Consider the following 19,785-nt stretch of genomic DNA (forward strand, 5'->3'; position numbering starts at 1 on the left):
TGTCTACCATGAAATGCCAGAAATAGTGTGTCTGACGCTGGGGCGTTTGCAGGCTTCATGTGATTTCTGTTCACTGGTTTTGCTCAGTCTTTTTAGCCAAAGTTGGCTATTTGTGCTGTGTCTGTGATTTGGGACCACAGATAATTGGATAAGGAAGTAACAGGCAGGAAACAATTAATAGGCTTTTAGCCCAAATGTGTAGGTCTATCCTGGGATTTCTTTGGGGCACTGAGCTACTCAGGGTGCCCCTGGGTGCTCTGCTTGGCTTCCTACTCTTCTGTGAGACTTTGTCTCTGCATATGTGCTTAGTTGCTCAGTCATGTCTGACTCTTTGCAAACCCATGGACTGTAGCCCACCAGGCTCCTGGGGGATTCTCCAAGCAAGAATACTGGAGTGGGTAGCCTAGCCTTCCTCCAGGGGATCTTCCCAACCCAGGAATCGAACCAGGGTCCCCTGCCTTGTAGGTGGATTCTTTACCAGCTGAGCTACCAGCTGAGCGACAGGAGAAGCCCCATCTCTGCATATACCTTTAGGTTAAATGCTGCTGAAATAAGAAATGACATGCACACTTTTCATGCACACCTCCTATTCAGATATCAAAATAGCCTTTTAGTTTATATCAGCTCAACAGTGGTATTGGTCTTTAAACCAATCATAACCTTGCTTATCTGGAATGAAAACAATATTCCTGTTCAGCAGTAAATAAATTTAACCTTGTTTAATTTGTAATGTTTAACTTCCCATCTAATATATGAAATTACTACCAACTCTTTGTTTTTCATCTAAGTGACTATGGAAGTTTCCACCATTTTAGAGTAAATTTTTTTGTCTTTGTTGATGCTGAAAATTTAATGGTAAGATTTAACGCTCTGTAGCATGATATAAAGGGCAGCTCTAACTTTCTCTTCATTTTGAATGTGCAAAATATGTCCACAGAGAAAAACTGGAACATATAGAAAAGCTTTTTTTTTTTTTTAAAAAAGACTCAAATGTGTTCTTTTTTATGACTAATATTCCATTGTGTATATGTACCACAGTTTCTTTATCCATTCATCTGTCGATGGACATCTAGGTTGCTTCCATGTTCTAGCTATTGTAAATAGTCCTGCAATGAACAATGGTATACATGTGTCTTTTTCAATTTTGGCTTCCTCAGGGTATATGCCTAGGAGTGGGGTTGCTGGGTCGTACGGTGGTTTTATTCCTAGTTTTTAATGGAATCTCCATACCGTCTTCCATAGTGGCTGTATCAGTTTACTTTCCCACCAGCAATGCAAGAAGGTTCCCTTTTTTCCACACCCTTTTAATGAGGTGGACAAACCTAGAGCCTATTTACAGAGCAAAGTGAGTCAGAAAGAGAAATATAAATATCGTATACTAATGCATATATATGGAATCTACAAAGATGGTACTGATGAATTTATTTGCAGGGCAGCAGTGGAGATACAGACATAGAGAACAGACTTAGGGACGCGGGGAGAGGTGAGGAGAGAGTGGGATGTCTGGAGAGAGTAACATGGAAACTTACTTTACCCTATGTAAAATAGATAGCCAATGGGAATTTGCTGTATGACTCAGGGAATTCAAACAGGGGCTCTGTATCAACCTAGAGGGGTGGGATGGGGAGGGAGATGGGAGAGGGGTTTGGGAGGGAGGGGATATGGGTGTACCTTGGGCTGATTCTCGTTGATGTTTGACAGCAAATAGCATAATTCTGTAAAACAGTTATCTTTCAATTAAAAAAATAAAGTAGAAAGAAAATGAAAAGAGAAAAAGTTCCTATGCTTGCCTTATACAAAAGAAGTACTGTGAACATTTTTTTGTGTAGTTTCTTTTAGTACTTTTAAAAGCTAGATTTACTTAAAACCACTACCACCAAAGCAATAAAATCCAAACCTGGGTGACATATAATTGTGGTGACACTGTGTACAAATTTTTTATTTTCATTTTCATTTAGCATGATATATAGAAGCATTTCCCCAATTATAAACGCATTATGCATTTTATAAACACTTATTATTTGTAATAGCTACAAATTTAAATGTTGTAAATTTGCCACCTGCTTTATTCAGTCTCTTATTAGTGAACATTTAGATTATTTATAATTTTGTTTTTCCTATTATAAATAATGCAGTAATGAACATCTTTGGGCTTATTAAAGCCTTGTCTGCATGTGAGATCATATCACTAGGATAGAGTCCCAAAACTAAATGAATGACTCATAGTTTCAGATTGCAGTCTGAAATTACAATGTGAGAAAGTACGTAATACTAATATTTAATGTAACTAGCAAAAGCTACTCGTTGGATGTCTAAATTGAGCAGGCATAGCTTATTTTAATTCTTTTTAATTACTTTTTCTCTCTCCAGTGACTAGACTTTTTAAAAGAGTTTAATCAGGTAAAAGAAGATCTGGTATATTTAAGGCTTTTTGCAGTTGTGCATGCTCTCTAGTAATAATAATATTGGCGTTTTACTGATGTACTTGTGGCCCTTATCAATTTTTCGATTGTGACCTGTCCAAATCTGTGTTTTCTGTTCACAAACTCCCATGAAGCAGTATGATCCCTGCTTGGATCAGAGGTGGCCGCTGGGTGCTTTGAGGAGGAGGCTGTCAGTGACTCAGAACCTCTCACCAGTCCGACTCCCAAGAAGCATGATGCAGTGACCATAGTACCCGAGGGTTTCCGAGGGCCTGATGTCGCTGGAACTGTCCCCTTCCATTGGGCGCGGTAACCATGGCAGGATGACCTTTCAGTGAATGCTCTAGGACATTCTAATTATGGAAGAAAATCAAAGCTAATCCCTGCAAGTCTTTTCCTCTTCTCAAAGGGCAGTTCATTGTATCATGCAAACAAGTGACATTTCCTATTTTGAACATAGTCACCAGGGTATGTGGTTGATCATGGATTTCTTGGAATGCTGAGAAAAATTTTGCCTTAAAAATCCATTTTCACCAAACCTGGAAGGTTGTGGTAGGAAAAATGTAATAAATGTGGCCTTCTCCCCTCCTCTTCTCCGTCACAAGAAACCTACCAGAGGGCCTGCTCCTATTCTGCTCCCCCTGAGGTCGCCACCATGCTGCCAGCACAGAGAAGATGCCCGACACCCTGGCTGTCCCGCTCGGGCCTGGGGACACGAGCAGGCTTGGTGCCTGATCTCTCACCAGATCTAGACAGGAGAGGAACAGGACGGGTGCTGAGCCCCTGGTTCTGGCGTACTGGTCGAACACTGTTTACTAGGCTAACAAACCAGGGACCCCAAGTGACCTGCCCCAGTCAAATGTGCCTTTGTTTTCTTCTGCCGTTGCAATAGCTGTTTTAGTAGCTGGCTGGGCACTCGGCTGCCTATCCTCCCTGTCTCAGTGTCTCGGGTTTTGCAGAGGACTGAGGGGTGTCACGTGTGCTGGCGTGTGTGCTTGCACTCATGTGTGCTGAGAGTTGTTCAGTTGCATCCACCGTTGGCCAGATGGTTGTGCAGGGAGGACAAAAAAATGCATTTTCACCAAACCTGGCGGCGCCTCGATGCCGCTGGGACTGGAGCCTGGCGCGCCCAGTGCTGAGCCCTCAGATGGGACAGCAGAGCCCGCACCGCGCTTCTCTCCTGCTGGACTTGGTGCTGACTCAGCTTCAAAAACGAAATGTGATTGTTTCAGTTCGGTGCTGGTGAACCGAGCAGCAGGTCTGTGATGGCAGGTTCGGAGGCACATTTATTTACTTTGATCTTCCGGTGTGGCTCCTCTGAATGCACGTCTTGTCCGGCTGGCTGCCTGTTTTCTTTCCCTCTGAAGCTCGACAGACCCCATTAAATACAGAACGGCTCGGCCCTGGCAGTTGCCTCTCAGGTTTTATTATTAGTTATGCATCCCATTTCCTTGTGTCTGAGTCAAGTAGGACTCTCAGAGGGCCACAGTATTCCCTTCTATGTATTTCTCCAGAATTGGCAGGTTGAAGTTATAGACTGAAGTAGGAGGTGAATTCTGAATTTAACTTTCTTCTTAGAATATAAGATATAGATCAGGTCTATACTGAAGGGTGATGATCTCATTTGCAGAGTGAGTTTGACCTCTTGGAATTGTAGACGTGCTCTCGGCTGACATATTGGAACTGACAGAACAGTCTTCAGAGTCTGTGGAATAGAATTGCTGTAAGAGAGGCAGACTGGTTCCTTTCCTGTCATTTATTCCCGTGTTGTTGGCGTTGAGTAGGAGCCAGGTCTTTCTTCCCCTCAGACGGTTCTGGGGCGTTGCACCTCGGTGCCCACATTCTGGTGTCTCTCACCCAACAGCTCTCCTCACACATAGGTTACACTGCACTTGCCCCGAGTTATATTTTCTGTTTTCCTGTCTTTCACGTGATATCCTTTTGTAATCTTATTTTCATTTTTTCTTTGGTTTATTTCCTCTCTTTAAAGTGCTTTCAGATAATTCCTGATTTATATAACCATAGTCTCTGTTTCTAGCGCTTTCTGCTGCTGCTGTAGATGTGGCCCTCATTTGCATGTGTGGGGTGCCTGGGGAATGCTTCGGATCGCTCGCTGACAGTTGATCAGAGAGTCTCTTGCCACCTCTTGCTTGTGCTCTGTGTTCCTTACGGCACCTGTGCCTTTTGGTGGTTTTGTGTTTGAAAGTGGAAATACTGTCGGATCTGTTATTGGGAAATCTCAGTATCACTGACTTCATTTGTCCCGGATGCTACTCAGTCCCACCTGCCTCTAAAATCAGAGGTGAATCTTTTTGTGGACTGAGTGTTCTTGGTGCGTTTGTTTTTATCCCCAGCACCCCCACATCCCTCTCCCCTCACTCAGCGCGCAGTGTGACTCAATTCACAGCAGCCTCAGCTCTCTCCTGGGTTCTGTGGCACCGCCCCGCCCTGACTGCTTCCCTGCCTCCAGGCCTCAGCATTCCTGGGGCCACGGGATTTTCACTTTGTATTTCTTGCATGCAACGCCTGCATCAAGTTGATTCTGAGTAAATATTTATTGACCATTGAATAAAGTAATAATTGGGACTCAAGTGTCTCTGCTGACTTTCAGTGTGTCACTTCAGACACTTTTTAGTTGTCTGCAATGGCCAATTTTACCAATATTGCCCATACTAGACCTAGTTATTTGCCTGATATTAAAATATCAGTGTTCCAAGTGGTGGTTTTCCTGTTTGGTAATAGCATTGATTCAGGCCTCAGGAGAGGCTGGTTGCTAGGAGATTCTTTCTCTTTGAATTAATCTACATGTGAGTTAATGGTTGGTTCTTGCCAGTTTTTCTTTAAAGAAAAAAAAAAGAAAAGCTGAGAAGAGCTGCTTCACTTGATCATTCTCTTATGTATTTCCATTATTCAGCTTGTTTGTTGATTATTGTTGAGCATTTGGACTTTGTACATGTGGTCTCTGTCCTCAGTGCGGATCTGTGGGGCTGAGGGCCCCACTCAGCTTTTCCACGGGGCCCCCGAATCCCACTAGCTTTAAGCAGCAGTGTCTCTGATCATCACAGGGTCTGGTGGCCTGTCAGAGTGTCACCATCATCTTTAAGTGATTTGCTCACGTGGCCGAGGAGAAGCCAGAATTCAGTCTTGTCATTTTTAGTTGTACATTTTAATCTTTTTCTCTCCCGGACTTTAAGTACCTCAGCCCGTGCTTATTTTGCCGTCTCTCACCAGCTCTGTTATCCAGGTTCTAGTCACATCATTTGTTGTGTCTCTTGATTCTCACTTGTAGTGGATCATTTCCTCTGAGTCATGTCATTTGGGATGGGGAGCCTGTCTTTGGAGGGGCTCAGAGAAGCAGTGGTTTGCAGTTACTTCTGCCAGGCACACAGGGGTCTCACTGGCATGTGACCAATTTGGTGTAAAAGTCTTGTCACAGGGTTCCCTGGACTATATGTGCAGAGTAGAGTGGAACTCCAGAACCATGCTGGAGATTCGGACAGACCAGTGGGTACCAGTCACTGTGGGCAGGGGAGGGGGCCTTGGGAGATGTTTCCCCTTCTGAGGCCCAGCTCCTTTTTCATTTGGGTTTGTAGATAACTTTGTTTTCTAATTCAGTTTTTGTTGCAGTTGTATCTCTTTGAGGGTTTCAGACACATATACAAGCATCTGTTCTAACTTGTATCCCCTATACTGGCTTATATCCTATCCTGCAGGACATTAAAATAAGCTAACTTCCTTTTTTTAATTTTACTTTACTCTTAAACTTTACAATATTGTATTAGTTTTGCCAAATATCGAAATGAATCCGCCACAGGTATACCTGTGTTCCCCATCCTGAACCCTCCTCCCTCCTCCCTCCCCATACCCTCCCTCTGGGTCGTCCCAGTGCACCAGCCCCAAGCATCCAGTATTGTGCATCGAACCTGGACTGGCGACTCGTTTCGTACATGATATTATACATGTTTCAATGCCATTCTCCCAAATCTCCCCACCCTCTCCCTCTCCCACAGAGTCCATAAGACTGATCTATACATCAGTGTCTCTTTTGCTGTCTCATACACAGGGTTATTGTTACCATCTTTCTAAATTCCATATATATGCGTTAGTATACTGTATTGGTGTTTTTCTTTCTAAAATAAGCTAACTTCCTAATCAGGACATTATAAGTAAAGAGGATAGAATTGGCTGTTGTGCCAGAATAATCGGTGTGAACCAAGACATGTGGTCACCTTGGTTGAAACCCGAGACCCAGGGCACATAGCCAGACAGCCTTTACTCTGCCAGAAGACTCCACTCCACTCTTCGGTTAGAGGCTCAAGCCATTTCCCTTGCCTCACTATCTAGGCTTTTAAATGCATGTCTTGTATTTTATCTCAGATTTCTAGGTGCTTGTAGTGTGAGAGCTTATAGGTTATCTAGTTGCTGTATTGGCAGAACAGTCTCTGTTTAGCCTTAAACATTAGGATCTTTTCTCTCCTTTGATTCATCTTAACAAAAAATATTTGAAAGGGGCAGTGGTGAAACTGGAGAGAGGGTGCGGGAGGGAAAGAGGAGACAGATACAGGAAGAGAACAAGAGTGAGTAGGAGACTGAGAGATAGGCAGTTTGGAAGGAGGTGGATGGAGAGACAGAGCACATGAGTGTGAGTCAGATGTGTGCACAGACCTAGGCTGGAGGCCCACCATGCATAGGTGTGCCCCCAGGAGAGTGAGAACAGAAAATGACCAAATGTGAGCGCATTAGAATAATTGTGAAAAAAAACCATGAAGTCAGCGGGGGTACAAAAGATGGCTTTGGAATCAGTCGGAATTGTGGTAGCAGCAGTTTGCTGCCACAGCAACAGCAGCAGGGTTTATAAATAGGGGTGCTGATGCGGGATGCAGGGATTGGGGCTGGCCCGGTGGCAACCAATGGAGCAAACCAATGGGGTCAGGTTCTGATGAATGGAGCACTAATGAATGGAGAGAGTCGCTGATCTTCAGGCAGTGGGTCAGTAGTGACTAAAAATAAAAGTAAACCAAACTGATTTAAAATTAACAGGCTTTATTTGTTGATTTTCCATCATTGCTTTGCAGATCCTAGTCACAGTTAGCAATGTGACAACCTAAAATTGAAATTAGAAGTTTAAGATTATGATCATGTCAAATACATTTGTCTAACGATAGGAAACAGGCGTGATGGAGTCATCTGAGGTTGGGTTGGGGTGGTTAGCTGACCACAGTTGGTCTTAAAACACTACCAAGTGCTCAGAGCGTCCTTGAGTCCTTCGGCCTCTACTCACTGGTGCTGTCAAGCTCATCTCTTGGATGAGTCACTGGAACACCACCAACCTGAGGCCAGGCAGTGTGGAGAAAGTGGGTGGGAGGTGAAAGTTTCTGGTTTTTGCAGCTCGTCTTTTATGTCTCCTCATCTATCCTAATTAGACCCAGCACTGTTTAGGCCTTGCTGCACCGTCGTGTTTTTCTTTTTCTGGTTTTCCAGACCGTCAGTCATGGATTATGACTCTCACTTCTCTTAGGCACCATCACAGGGATCCTTATAGCATTGGTGCTAGTTTAAAAGCTGAGATGAACAAGGCTATGACATCTGTGGAAAGGACAGAAAAAAACTAGGCTACGTGGCATGGGAGAATATAGTCATTCCTCAGTAACCACCAGGGATTGGTTCCAAAATCCGTGGATGCCCAAGTCCCTCATATAAAATGGCATGGATTTGCATATAACCTACCACATCTCCCTGTACACCTTAAGTCATCTCTAGGTTACTTGTAATACCTAATGCTATGTAAATTTTATATACAGAGTTGTAGATATGCAATACGAATGTTATTTAAATAGATGCCCATGTGTGGCAAATGCATTATTTTTGACCAAAGGTTGATTGAACCCACAGGTGCAGTTCCCACAGACATGGAAGGCTCACAGCATTGCTGTATTAAATTCTGTCAGTTTCTTTTCAGTTCTGAATAAAGGGATCCTGTCATGCCTTGTACTCGGCCTAAACGTGGACTGAAAGCATTGTGACCAAGTATTTCTGTTTTCACCTGAAAGTCTGGCTGTAGACTCTTATAATGTTCTATTAGTGTGAGGTGCTCAGTCATGTCTGACTCTTTGTGATCCTGTGGACTGTAGCCTGCCAGGCTCCTCTGTCCCTGGGATTTCCCAGGCAAGAATACTGGAGTGGGCAGCCATTTCCTTCTCCAGGGGATCTTCCCAATCTAGGGATTGAATCTGCGTCTCCTCATTGGATTCTTTACTGCTGAGCCACCTGGAAAGCTTAATAAGTATCATCATCATAAAGAAGCAGTGGGTTGAAGTCGACTCCAGGGACTCGACATCTCCTAAAGTTGCCTTTTCTCTCTGAGGCAGTCACCTCAAAGGGGTCTCTGTGACAGCCATCAGGTGTTGCCTCCAGGGTACAAGGCACAGAGCCAAAGTAGTGATGCCTTCCAACTGTGGTGCTGGAGAAGACTCCTGGGAGTCCCTTGGACAGCAAGGAGATCAAACCAATCAATCTTAAGGAAATCAACCCTGAATACTCATTGGAAGGACTGATGCTGTAGCTGAAGCTCTTGTATTTTGGTCACCTAATGTGAACAGCTGACTTATTGGAAAAATCACTGATGCTGGGAAAGATTGAGGGTAGGAGGAGGAGAGGGCATCAGAGGATGAGAAGGCTGGATGGCATCACCGATGCAATGGACTTGAATTTGGACACACTTTGGGCGATGGTGAAGGACAGGGAAGCCTGGCATGCTGTAGTGCATGGGGTCACAAAGAGTCAGACATGACTTAGTAGCTGAACAACAACAAAGAATAATAAAGTGCACAATAAAAGTAATGCACTTGAATCACCCCAAAACCATCCTCCCCACCCAAATCTGTAGAAAAACTATCTTCCACAAAGCTGGTCCCTGGTGCCAAAAAGGTTGGGGACCACTGGCTTAGAGCAAGCCCTAGGCTTTAACCTGCCACTCTGAATGGACTCTGAAGCCATTTCCCCTATGTTCTCTCCTGATTGGCAGGTAGATACTTATCTCCTCAGGGGATATGATCCTCAAGTTAAAATGAGCAAAGAGCAGCTTCCCTGGTGGTCCAGGGCCCAAGACTCTGTGCTCCCAAGGCAGGGGACCCCAGGTTGGATCACTGGTCAGGGAACTTGATCCCACCTGCCACAGCTGAGATCTGAGGCAACCCAATAAATAAATAATAAATACAATATGTATTTTTAAAATGAAGCGATAGAACACAAAAACAAACAAGGAGTCAGGGCCCCAGCCAACATGAGCCACAGGCACCATGAGGGCTCTCCTGATCTGATTCTCTTTCTTTCCACCAGCAAGTCACAAATGCCCACCTTTCACCAGGTCATGAGCTGCTACACCTTAATGCAGGTGGCACTTCAGGCTGAGACACAGTCATTCTCTCCCTCAAGGCAGGCTCCAGAGAAAACTCACAAGCACAGACACGCCAACACCCTCCAGAGCTGAGGCTGCCCTGAGCCCAGCGAGCTACTTTGCAAGGGCCCTGGATGCCCCCAACAACAACAACAGCAACAACGTGTGACCATCCTTGTTTTTTCTTTGCTTTTATCTTTGACTAGATGAGCTATTAAAGCTAAGGATAAGATACTTTGTGTTTTTTGTTGGTGTTGATTAGATTTCTTTGCAAATTTATTGAAATGATGGAACTCAGAAGTTTTCACTGTGATGTTAGAAGCTGATTTGAAGACCATTCTGAGTTTCCATTAATTTTGGTCCTCTCTCTTCTCTTCTGTATCTTTATTCTTTTGTTTTGCTTAACCATTCTTTCCGTATGGAATTTTTTTTTTTAATTGAAAAAACTCCCCTGTGATGGGATTCTGATTGTTTATACTGGACAAGCCTGTAGCCCTTGGAGACTGTTCTAAGGCAGGATTACAAAGGCATATGCCAGTAGCCGGGAGGAACTGAGGAACGGCCCCAAGGAGTGGGTGGTGGGGCAGAGGGTGAGGACTGGGCACTGGGGTCTTAGGTCCTGCCAGTTGCTACCATTGGGGTGGGTCCTGGTGTTGCTAAATGATCTGATTTCTCAAGAGAAGCTGGAAATAAGTTTTTTTCCCTTTGTGATATGTGTTTGAAATACAGAAATTATGCATGGGTTCAAATTTATTAAAAAAGAAAGAAAATGAATGAATCAGACAAAACACATCTGTGGCCCCGATTATGCCCACAGATGGGCAATGTGAGCTTTTGCTCTAAAGAATTAATTTTGCCTTTTCAGAAAATAACCGTCTTAATTAAGCAGAGTGTGTAGATACCAATTTGGCTGAGATATATCCTATTTTGATCACATTTAACGAGGAAATACCACTCAATTAACTGTGGATTTAGATGAGTCAGTTTTAGCACGTACCTCTCCTTAGTTACGTGTTAGGACGTTGTCCTGCTATTTTGTAGTTATACTGGTGCAGAACAGACTTTTACAAAGAAAATGGAGTTTTCGGCTAATAGATCTCCAGCCAGGTGTCTAATTTTTAATGTATGACTTTATCAAGTTTCTGAATAGTCAGGTGTTCAAAGTGGAACCTGGAAAAATCTATTAACACAGTAACTGTTGGTTTCTTCCGGAATCCTTGAATGTCTTAGTAATCTAAGGTTTAAAAAATTGAAAATCTTGATGCCCTTTAGTTATCTGGTGGGTTTTCATATATCTTCTTTTTCTTTCTTTAAAGATTTGAACATGGAATTCAATCCCTCAGACCATCCTCGGGCCAGCACGATATTCCTCAGTAAATCTCAAACAGACGGTAGGTTCTTTCTTCTTTCTTTCTTTCCTTTTTTTTTTTTTTTTTAAGACTTATGCTGGTAACTAGCCTGTCTTGATTTTCCAGTCACTGTGATTCTCAGGATAAAGATAGAATCCTAGTGGTCATCCTTAGTGACCACGAAGGATGTTTGGGTGGTTACCCTTTGGGGTTTCTCTATAGTAAGTCATATTTTTAGAATTTACTATTTGAAGCAACTGTCCTCATTTTGCCAATCAGTTGGGATAGTTCAAGGCAGTTTGTACCCTGAGAATCAGAGACTTTCCTTTAAAAATTTATTATTTGCATAAATTCTCTAAAGATCAGAAGTATTGGATAGTATATAAAAAGAAATCATAATACAACTCTAAATAAAAACACCATTATCTCAGTTGTGTCATTTGAGAGCCAGATTGACCTGTACACTAGGGGTAGATGTTTTCCTTCTGTCATACTTGTGTTCAGCTGCTTGTTCTGTGGCGTGGAATTTCTTCTGGGGGATTTTCCCCTCTTTCCAGCCCTTGACTTATGTCACTGTTCCCTGGCTCTTGGCTACAAAGGAGAGATAAAAGACACAATACAGTGGACATAGCCTGTTACTGCAGAAAAGAGCAGTGAAGGAATCTGTTATATGATGCTGTACTGACAGTGCTGAGGTCCTGGGGGTTCTAGCCGTGACTCTTGTCAAATTGCTAAGCTCTCATTTTGAGGAGATCCTAAGTTGACTAGAAAAGTAATCAAACATACTTAAGACAGTTCATTTTAAGAACTGATAACTCCTCAGTTATGGCTAGGTGACAACTTTGATGTAGCATAATGCTGATAAAATATTGGTGATCTTGATTTAAGCAGGCCAGTGATGAGATCTGAGAGAATTTGGTGCATTTTTTTTTTAAGTGTATAAGAAGAAACCACTGTAGGCATCAAATACTTGTGAGGTAAGTTTTGAATGTTTTGGGTGGAAGCTAAGTAGGACATTTTTTTCTTCACCTGGTGAAGTGGGAGCCCATGGAGAGGGGAGGTTATTGCCAGGCAGGAAAGTGCTGGTGGGGTGAAGGTTTGGGACAATGAAAAATGAGAGTCAAAAGCAGGTCTTTGCACTTAATATAGTACTGTGAAAACAAGTCGCACGAAGCTGGCACACTTTCAGATTCGATTCTCGCTTCCTGTGAATTCAGGGCACAGACCAACATCACCCAGAAGCTTTTTACCTAGATTCACATGGAATGGCATTAGAGCCTCTTAAGTGGATGACACGTGGCTTGGTTGTCATGGGGAAACGGATGGCAGGGTCCTCCGACCTCACAGGATCCCCGGGTGTGAGTCAGGGGCGCGCATCTACCCCTTCCCTCTCACCCGCCCCTCCTCCACCGATCACTGGTATGTTGGCAACTCTCGTCCTTCTGTTTTTCCTTCATTCCTCAAATGCTGGGTCTTCCCTTTGAGTGTAGAGGATCTACCTGAGTCTCACAGGTTAAAAACAAGGAAGAGGAACCGACACCCATCTCTGTGCGGTGTCCTGTCTCCCAGGTTGCAGAGCGAACACTCCTGTACCTCCTCCTCCTCCTCTTTCCCTCCGCTTGCCCGCTAGGCTCTTCCTCCCACCATCCCCACTCAGGGGATGTGTTGCAGTGAAACACTGAAGAATCCATAGGTTCTACGCTACTTGGTGTATGTGTCAGAATCTCCAAGGGATTTATCATCCAGAATTCCTCCTAATCGCTGCAGTTCAGTCTTATTCTCCTTCATTTCTGTTGACAGTAAGGAATTAGAATCCACTTAATTCTAAGAGTTTCTCGCCTGGTTGTGGGAGCTCCTTAAAAGTAAGGAGTTTCTGGAAAGTACACCCTAAAGCCTGTGAATGACTGTCACTCGTGTCCAGTGCTCTTGCCATTTGGTGGCACCCGGGCTGACCTGACACACTCAGGAGCCTGCAGAAAGTGGACAAGGGGTCTGCAGCATCTGCATGCCCTCTGGAGCAGCCGCGGGTCTCTTCTCCACGCCAGGCGCAGCACCTCCCAGACAAGGACCTCACATCCACACTCAGTCAAAGAGCCTCACCTGCGCTTTTCCTTTCAGCTGATGTTCCTTTTGGTTTAAATATATCTCTGTCCTCTCCAGTGACCTGCTTGTTAACTGTGTTGATTGATTACTGTGTTGTTGTTCAGTCACTAAGTCCCGTCCGACTCTGCGATGCCCATGGACTGCAGCGTGCTAGGCTTTGCTGTCCTTCACTGTCTCCCCAAGTTTGCTCAAACTCATGACCATTGAGTTAGTGATGCCATCCAACCTTCTCATCCTCTGTCATCCTCCTCCTGCCTTCAGTCTTTACCAGCATCAGGGTCTTGTCCAGTGAGTAAGCTCTTCACATCAGGTGGCCAAAGTGTTGGCACTCCAGCTTCAGCATCAGTCCTTCCAATGAATGTTCAGAGTTGATTTCCCCTAGGATGGACTGGTTTGATCTCCTTGCAGTCCAAGCACCTCTCAGAAGTCTTCTCCAGCACCACAGTTTGAAAGTATCACCTCTTTAGCACTCAGCCTCCTTTATGGTCCAACTATTACTCTGTGCTGTGCACAGTCATTCAGTCGTGTCTGACTCTTTGTGACCCCATGGACTGTAGCCCACCAGGCTCATCTGTCCATGGGATTTCCCAGACAAGAATACTGGAGTGGGTTGCCATTCCCTTCTCCGGGGAATCTTCCTGACCCAGGGATCGAACCTGGGTCTCATGCATTGCAGGCGGATTCTTTACCGTCTGAGCCACCAGGAGAGCCCCAGGATACTGGAGTGGGTAGCCTATCCCTTCTCCAGGGGATCATCCTGACTGAACTCTCACTCTATATACTCTCAAAAGGGAGTTTTCAGGAAAGAAAATGCAAAACTCAGTGATACTAGGTTGTTAAAAATCTCCTCTGGGTTCCCTATCTCCCCCTTCTACATCTTTGAGGTTGAGAGGCCCCCATTTTGAGAAACACTGAGGTCTGGGAAACGAAGGTGGGGTGCTGACCCTGCCACACAGCCAGCAGCGTGAGAACAGCCTCTGAAAAGGGGTGCTTTTGTTGTGAGTTTGCTCGGCCTCCCTGCAGGGCAGGATGCTCTGGGAGGCCCCCAGCACCAGCGCGGAGAGTAACTGGTTTCCAGTGATGCTTCCGACGTCCAGTGTTCTGTATTTCAATCCAGTTATGGATAGTATTGTTATCATTTGTTGTCTAGTCACTATGTCGTGTCTTATTTCACCCTAGTAGTATGGACCTTTATGGGTCTGTTTTGGTTAGAAATAAATAGTCCTGCTTTTTGTTGACCATCTTAATTAGTGGACGCATGCAGAATTTTATGAGCTTTACTAGTTACTGTTTTCTTTAGTTGGGAAGCCGTTACCACTCAGTTAACTATGGTGCAGTGGTTTTGTTGGGTGCTGTGATGTACGTGGTTTCATGTTCTGCTCTCTTAGCAGAGGTCACATCTGCATGTGAGCAGGTCGCATTTCTTAAGTCATAATCAAGCAGCTGGATATGTTGGTTGGTGGAAGGACGGGACCTTGACACAGAGGCCCATCCTCAGCAACCTGCCAGGGGTTCGCACGCAGGCGTGTAACATTTCTGTTGCATCTTTTGTTTTCACAGTGAGAGAAAAGCGCAAGAGTCTCTTCATTAACCATGTAAGTGGAGCTGTTCCCCTGTGTTCTTCATAATAACTGTCCAGAGACCACCACACTGTGTGTGCAGTGGGGAAGTGGCCCGTGAATCTTGTCTGCACTTTGAAGAGTGTGAAGAAGGCTGCAGGGCACTCAGGCTCTGTTTGGCCTGTGGCTGGACGGGCACGGCTTGGCATTTATCGCCAGGGCCATTGTGTGACCTGAAGCCCCGGGCTGCTGCTGCTCCCGGATTGGTGTGCGTGGACAGGGTGGCAGCAGATCCCACAGGTCCTTTCCTGCCTCCCTTCCCCCGAGTGACTGTCTCCTAACTCGGTCCCATTTGAATAAGCAAACACATGTTTTCTTCCCCCTTGTTGTTTATAGGTGCAGTAGAGTCTGCATTTTCCTTCGATGCTCTAAGAAAGGATGAACTTAACAACACTTGAATTTTAAAATGAATTAAAAAAAAACCCAGCTCTAGTCTTTCAGCCATTCTGAGCAGCATCTCCCTGCGCTGCTGGCCAGGCATAAAGATATTTGATCTTTTCTCCTTTAATCAGTGGGTGCAGCCAGCCTCCCTCCACCCTGCCCGGGGGTGATCTCAAGCTGCCCCCCCAGGACTGTGGTGCCCAGCCACCAGAACTATGGCCACACATCCTAATCCTCTAAACTTAGGCCTCTTGATGAAGCAGGTGTGTTACCAAATAAGTATATGCCATCAATTCTCACATCCAAAACGAGAATGATGTGTTTGATTTCTCAGGGTTTTTTCTCAGGATTTCTAAACTGTCTGCATTTAAGTATTTGTAGATCTTGAAGTACTAGGCACTGGAGCTTTGTGCTAAACAGACTTAAAGCCATAGTATTGCCTCTTCTGCTCTTTGAAAATCTGGGCAAAATGCAGTTGAAAGGAAACTCATAGCCGGACCCTTGCACCCAAAGGGCTCCACACTCGGCCCATAGGAGGTTGGTGAGTCCTTCGTAGGCAGTGGTCTCAGGGTTGGAGAGACGCCCTGTAGTTTTTATCAGATTCTTACAGCAATTCACGGCCTTTTCCTGGCCCTCTCCAGTTCTGCCACAGCAGTGTGAAGCATCTGTGAAATTACGATCTGTGTCTTAAGGAAAATATGTGGAAAACTGCTATGCCCTTTTTGATTTTTTTGAAAGCTGTGTCTGCCTGGACCTGGAGAGATGAGAGGTTTGACCCCATTCTGTAAGTCTCACTCCCGCCTCTTCACATGCCAGGGGCACTGGAACACTGCCCCCCAGTCAGCACGTCTGCCCAGGAGCCTGTAGACCACCTCTGCTGGTCACTGCAGCCCCATTCAAGTGGCTGGAGGGGAGGCCTGCCCTTGTGCCAGCCGCACGCCCCACATCTCCCCTGTGCCCCACGGCCTCACGCTCTGCGGCGCACCATCCTGGCACCTGCCCTGCGCTGTGCCCCTGACCCAGCGTGTCCTCTCACCCCTGCCAGCCCTCTTGCCCCCCGACACCAAGAGCGGAAGCACAGTTGTTGGAATGTGCTCAGATGTGCTCGTGCTGGTAGAAGAAATCTCTGTGCTACGTAACAGATGCCCGGGTAACAGCGTGCCCTCCAGACCACATTGCACAGTGGCATCTCAGCTCTGCGCACGCTGGGAGAAGCCACTGGAATGTGCTGTTTCAACCAACTGAAGTAGAATTGGAGTGGAAGGACCTGCAGGTTCAATTAGGCTAATAAACCAGCTGTGCTTTTCAAGTTTTGAGACCCTCGAGTGTCATAAGTTAGGGCAATAAGGAGACGGGAAGTGGTAATAGTAATCGTCAGTACAGTCTGGTGCACGTTTTATACCGTGTTTGTGCCAGACGCTGTTCTGTAGTCTAATGTGCTGGGTAACTCTGCCCAGGAAGAACTGCGTGTCACTCCAGCCTTCCATGTGGGGAAAGTGAGGCACAAAGAGTCAGCCATCCGAGCAGTGGAGCCAGCCTGGGGCCCAGGGGGCTGGCCCGGGCCATTCAGTCCTCAGACGGTCATACCAAGCGCCACCCGGACACAAGTTGTTTAGCTTTTCATCTGAAGACAGAGAACACTGTTTTCTGAATCGGGGCCCCAACTAACATTTGTAGTTTCTTTTGTTGTTGAACTCTGGAATGACCATTATTATTTGCCCTTGTTTATAAAATCCGTTGTGTTTTTTATTTGCTTTATTGTGAGGGATGTTGTTTCTTAATTTACCCTTCAAGTTTCTGAAGAACCTGCTTATTAGTACATGCTGCTAAGACAGTAAAGAGGCTGCTATTTAAGAAAAAGCAGTGGACGTAGGTCAGCCGTGTGAGGAAAGGTGAGGGGTGATGGTCACAACAGGGAAATAGCTTCCACCAGGTGGAGAGAAACAAGGCCTTTTCTGGCTCCAGGACAGTAACACAGTCTAGCAAGTGATGGAAGCTGACTTTGGATACAGCCTCCAGGGAAGGGGCCAAAAGAAGGAACCCCTGGCTGGTAAAGAGGGCACTGCTCACTGGCTGAGAACTGCCAAGAGAGACTTACAAAGTAAAAGGAGCTTCTTCTAAAAGAATTATTATAGGTTTTAAATCTTGAAGCTATTTGAGGATAAACCCTTTGGGGGAGTTTTAACAGTAAGTTAAACCAGGGCAAATTATAAAGATTAATATTCTAATCAGCGCTATGTTTTAGATGTAATTATCAGATCAACAGTTAGAGGAACATTTAATACATTATAATAGAGACACTTAGGTATTTTAGCAAAGATTGTGTAAAGGGCTTTATTTAAAGTTCGTAGCACCCCACTCCAGTACTCTTGCCTGGAAAATCCCATGGATGGAGGAGCCTGGTGGGCTACAGTCCATGGGGTCGCTAAGAGTCGGACACGACTGAGCGACTTCACTTTCACTTTTCACTTTCATGCATGAGAGAAGGAAATGGCAACCCACTCCAGTGTTCTTGCCTGGAGAATCCCAGGGACGGGGGAGCCTGGTGGGCTGCTGTCTATGGGGTCGCACAGAGTCGGACACGACTGAAGCGACTTAGCAGCAGCAGCAGCAGCTTAAAATTTGCTGAAGTTTGAGCTAGCTGTTTTAATGAATCTTTTAATTAAAATGCGGTAGTCTCTGATTATAAATTGTGGGTGGCATTGTCAGTGGCTGAGAATCTGGAATCTCTCTCCTGAAACTTAAGGAAAACGCAGATCTTTTGCTTTAGCCTAATTTTTCCATGACATTCTCCTCCCCTTGATGACAGCGTACCTGAAGGGAATTGATCATTCTAAGTTAAAGAAAAAATTAAAACAGAGTGAGTCAGGAGTTGAATGGCCAGCCTTCTTTACCCTCGGCAAAATAATCACAGTTATTTGTCTTAATATTGAGACAGGTGGTAGCTGTAAAAACTTTGTGAAGGAATATAGAGCGTTCTTTATCAGTTTAGCAGGAGCCGCATTTGTAGCTGGACTTGGAGCCAAAAGAATTTTGTTCAAGCCCTAAATCTACCAGCTGATACAGGGGGACCTTGAAAAAGTCTTGAAGTCATAGTTGTCTGATCTCGTAGAATGACTCCTGGTCCGCCTGTTTACCTAGTGGACTGAACAGAAGGTGATTTTAGCACCATCTGAGTATGTTGATGTTGTTTTTGTTATTGCTCATTAGATTTGTAAGTAAATTTTGTTTACTTTTCCAAGTTCAGTAGCAAAACTGATCAAAGTCTTTCTGGTATTTTGAGTACGGATATAGTTTTTTCATAAGTATTAAGCCATAGAACTTAAGGAATGAAGTGAATGTGATCCAGGAATTGAAATTTTAAAAATTGTAAACTTTGCTTTTGTCTCTTTGGGAGCTTTGCTCCTAATAGAACACAGATTTATTGAGCACAGTCCCTGCCTGCCTCTGCCACACAAAAGAGCTCAAACCAGGAACCAGGCAGGGGCGCTGCCCTGACTGAGCTCAGGAGCCTTTCTGTGGAGGGATCCTTGTTCTCTCAGCTTTTTTTTTTTTGGGGGGGTGGGGGGTGGATGTCAGATCAAGAGAAGTATACATTCTGTGAACCTTGTAGCCCTTCTATCCAGCAAATGACTTAATGCCCAAATAAGGTTTCATACATAACCCCATTATAACAATGCCAAGGAGTTCTATTCAATTTAGAAATTACTAAATAGTTTGAAGGGGGCTTCCCCGATGGCTTAGATGGTAACGAATCTGCCTGCACTGTAGGAGACCCAGGTTCCATCCCTGGGTCGGGAAGACCCCCTGGAGAAGGGAATGGCTACCCACTCCAGTATTCTTGCCTGGAGAATTCCATGGACAGAGGAGCCTGGTGGGCTACAGTCCATGGGGTTGTAAAGAGTCAGAAAGCTAAGTTGGCATCCCCCTTTGGCACACCAGCCCTTAGTGATAGAGGGCTCAGACTAACAGCTGGGGGATCCTCAGGCCAGGACCGGCCCCTGGGGATGCTGGTTTCCAGTTAACCCTGTGAACCCAAAGGGTACTGCTACTCCTGAAAGGAGGATGAGGAAGTGCCCACTCTGTGACCTGGTATATCACTGACCTCCTCTCCTTAAGTCTAGTGCTCATGTTTTCTTAGGGAAACCACTTACTCTTGGCTGTGCCCATCATGTTTTCATCTTAGGAAATTTGTGTCAGAGGAAACAGTGGAAACCTCATAAATAGAAGTCAGTCATTGCTGTCCTTTGCCTCACTGTTGTGATTATTCCTAAATAATAATTCTCTTGTATCTCTAAAGATTCTTTAATATATCAACTAATTACTGAATTTTTGAGTTAAGTATATCTGTTGAGGTTTCTGTTTATAGTAGATTTTCCATTGGTGGGGAAAATTTCATAAGAATTTTCTTTAAAACTTGCCACACGTTAATAATCTATTATTAGATTGCAAGTTTTTGTCTGTGACTTAAGTGTGATTGCTACCTGACCTACAAAAGAGATCAAAATGGTTTT

The 19,785-nt window shown here is 44.8% G+C and overlaps 1 protein-coding gene across 2 annotated transcripts in view; it reads left to right on the plus strand.

Moving 5' to 3' along the window:
- CCNY (cyclin Y) overlaps positions 1–19,785 on the plus strand; it is a 110,028-nt gene that overhangs the window by 60,931 nt on the left and 29,312 nt on the right. For both annotated transcript variants that reach the window (XM_027560071.1, XM_027560072.1), the window contains exons 2-3: positions 11,136–11,210; positions 14,832–14,866. In XM_027560071.1, coding sequence (XP_027415872.1) covers positions 11,136–11,210; positions 14,832–14,866 — 110 coding nt within the window. The remainder of the gene's footprint in view (positions 1–11,135; positions 11,211–14,831; positions 14,867–19,785) is intronic.

This window comes from Bos indicus x Bos taurus, chromosome 13 (genome assembly GCF_003369695.1).
Source record: "Bos indicus x Bos taurus breed Angus x Brahman F1 hybrid chromosome 13, Bos_hybrid_MaternalHap_v2.0, whole genome shotgun sequence".
Classification (NCBI taxonomy): domain Eukaryota; kingdom Metazoa; phylum Chordata; class Mammalia; order Artiodactyla; family Bovidae; genus Bos; species Bos indicus x Bos taurus.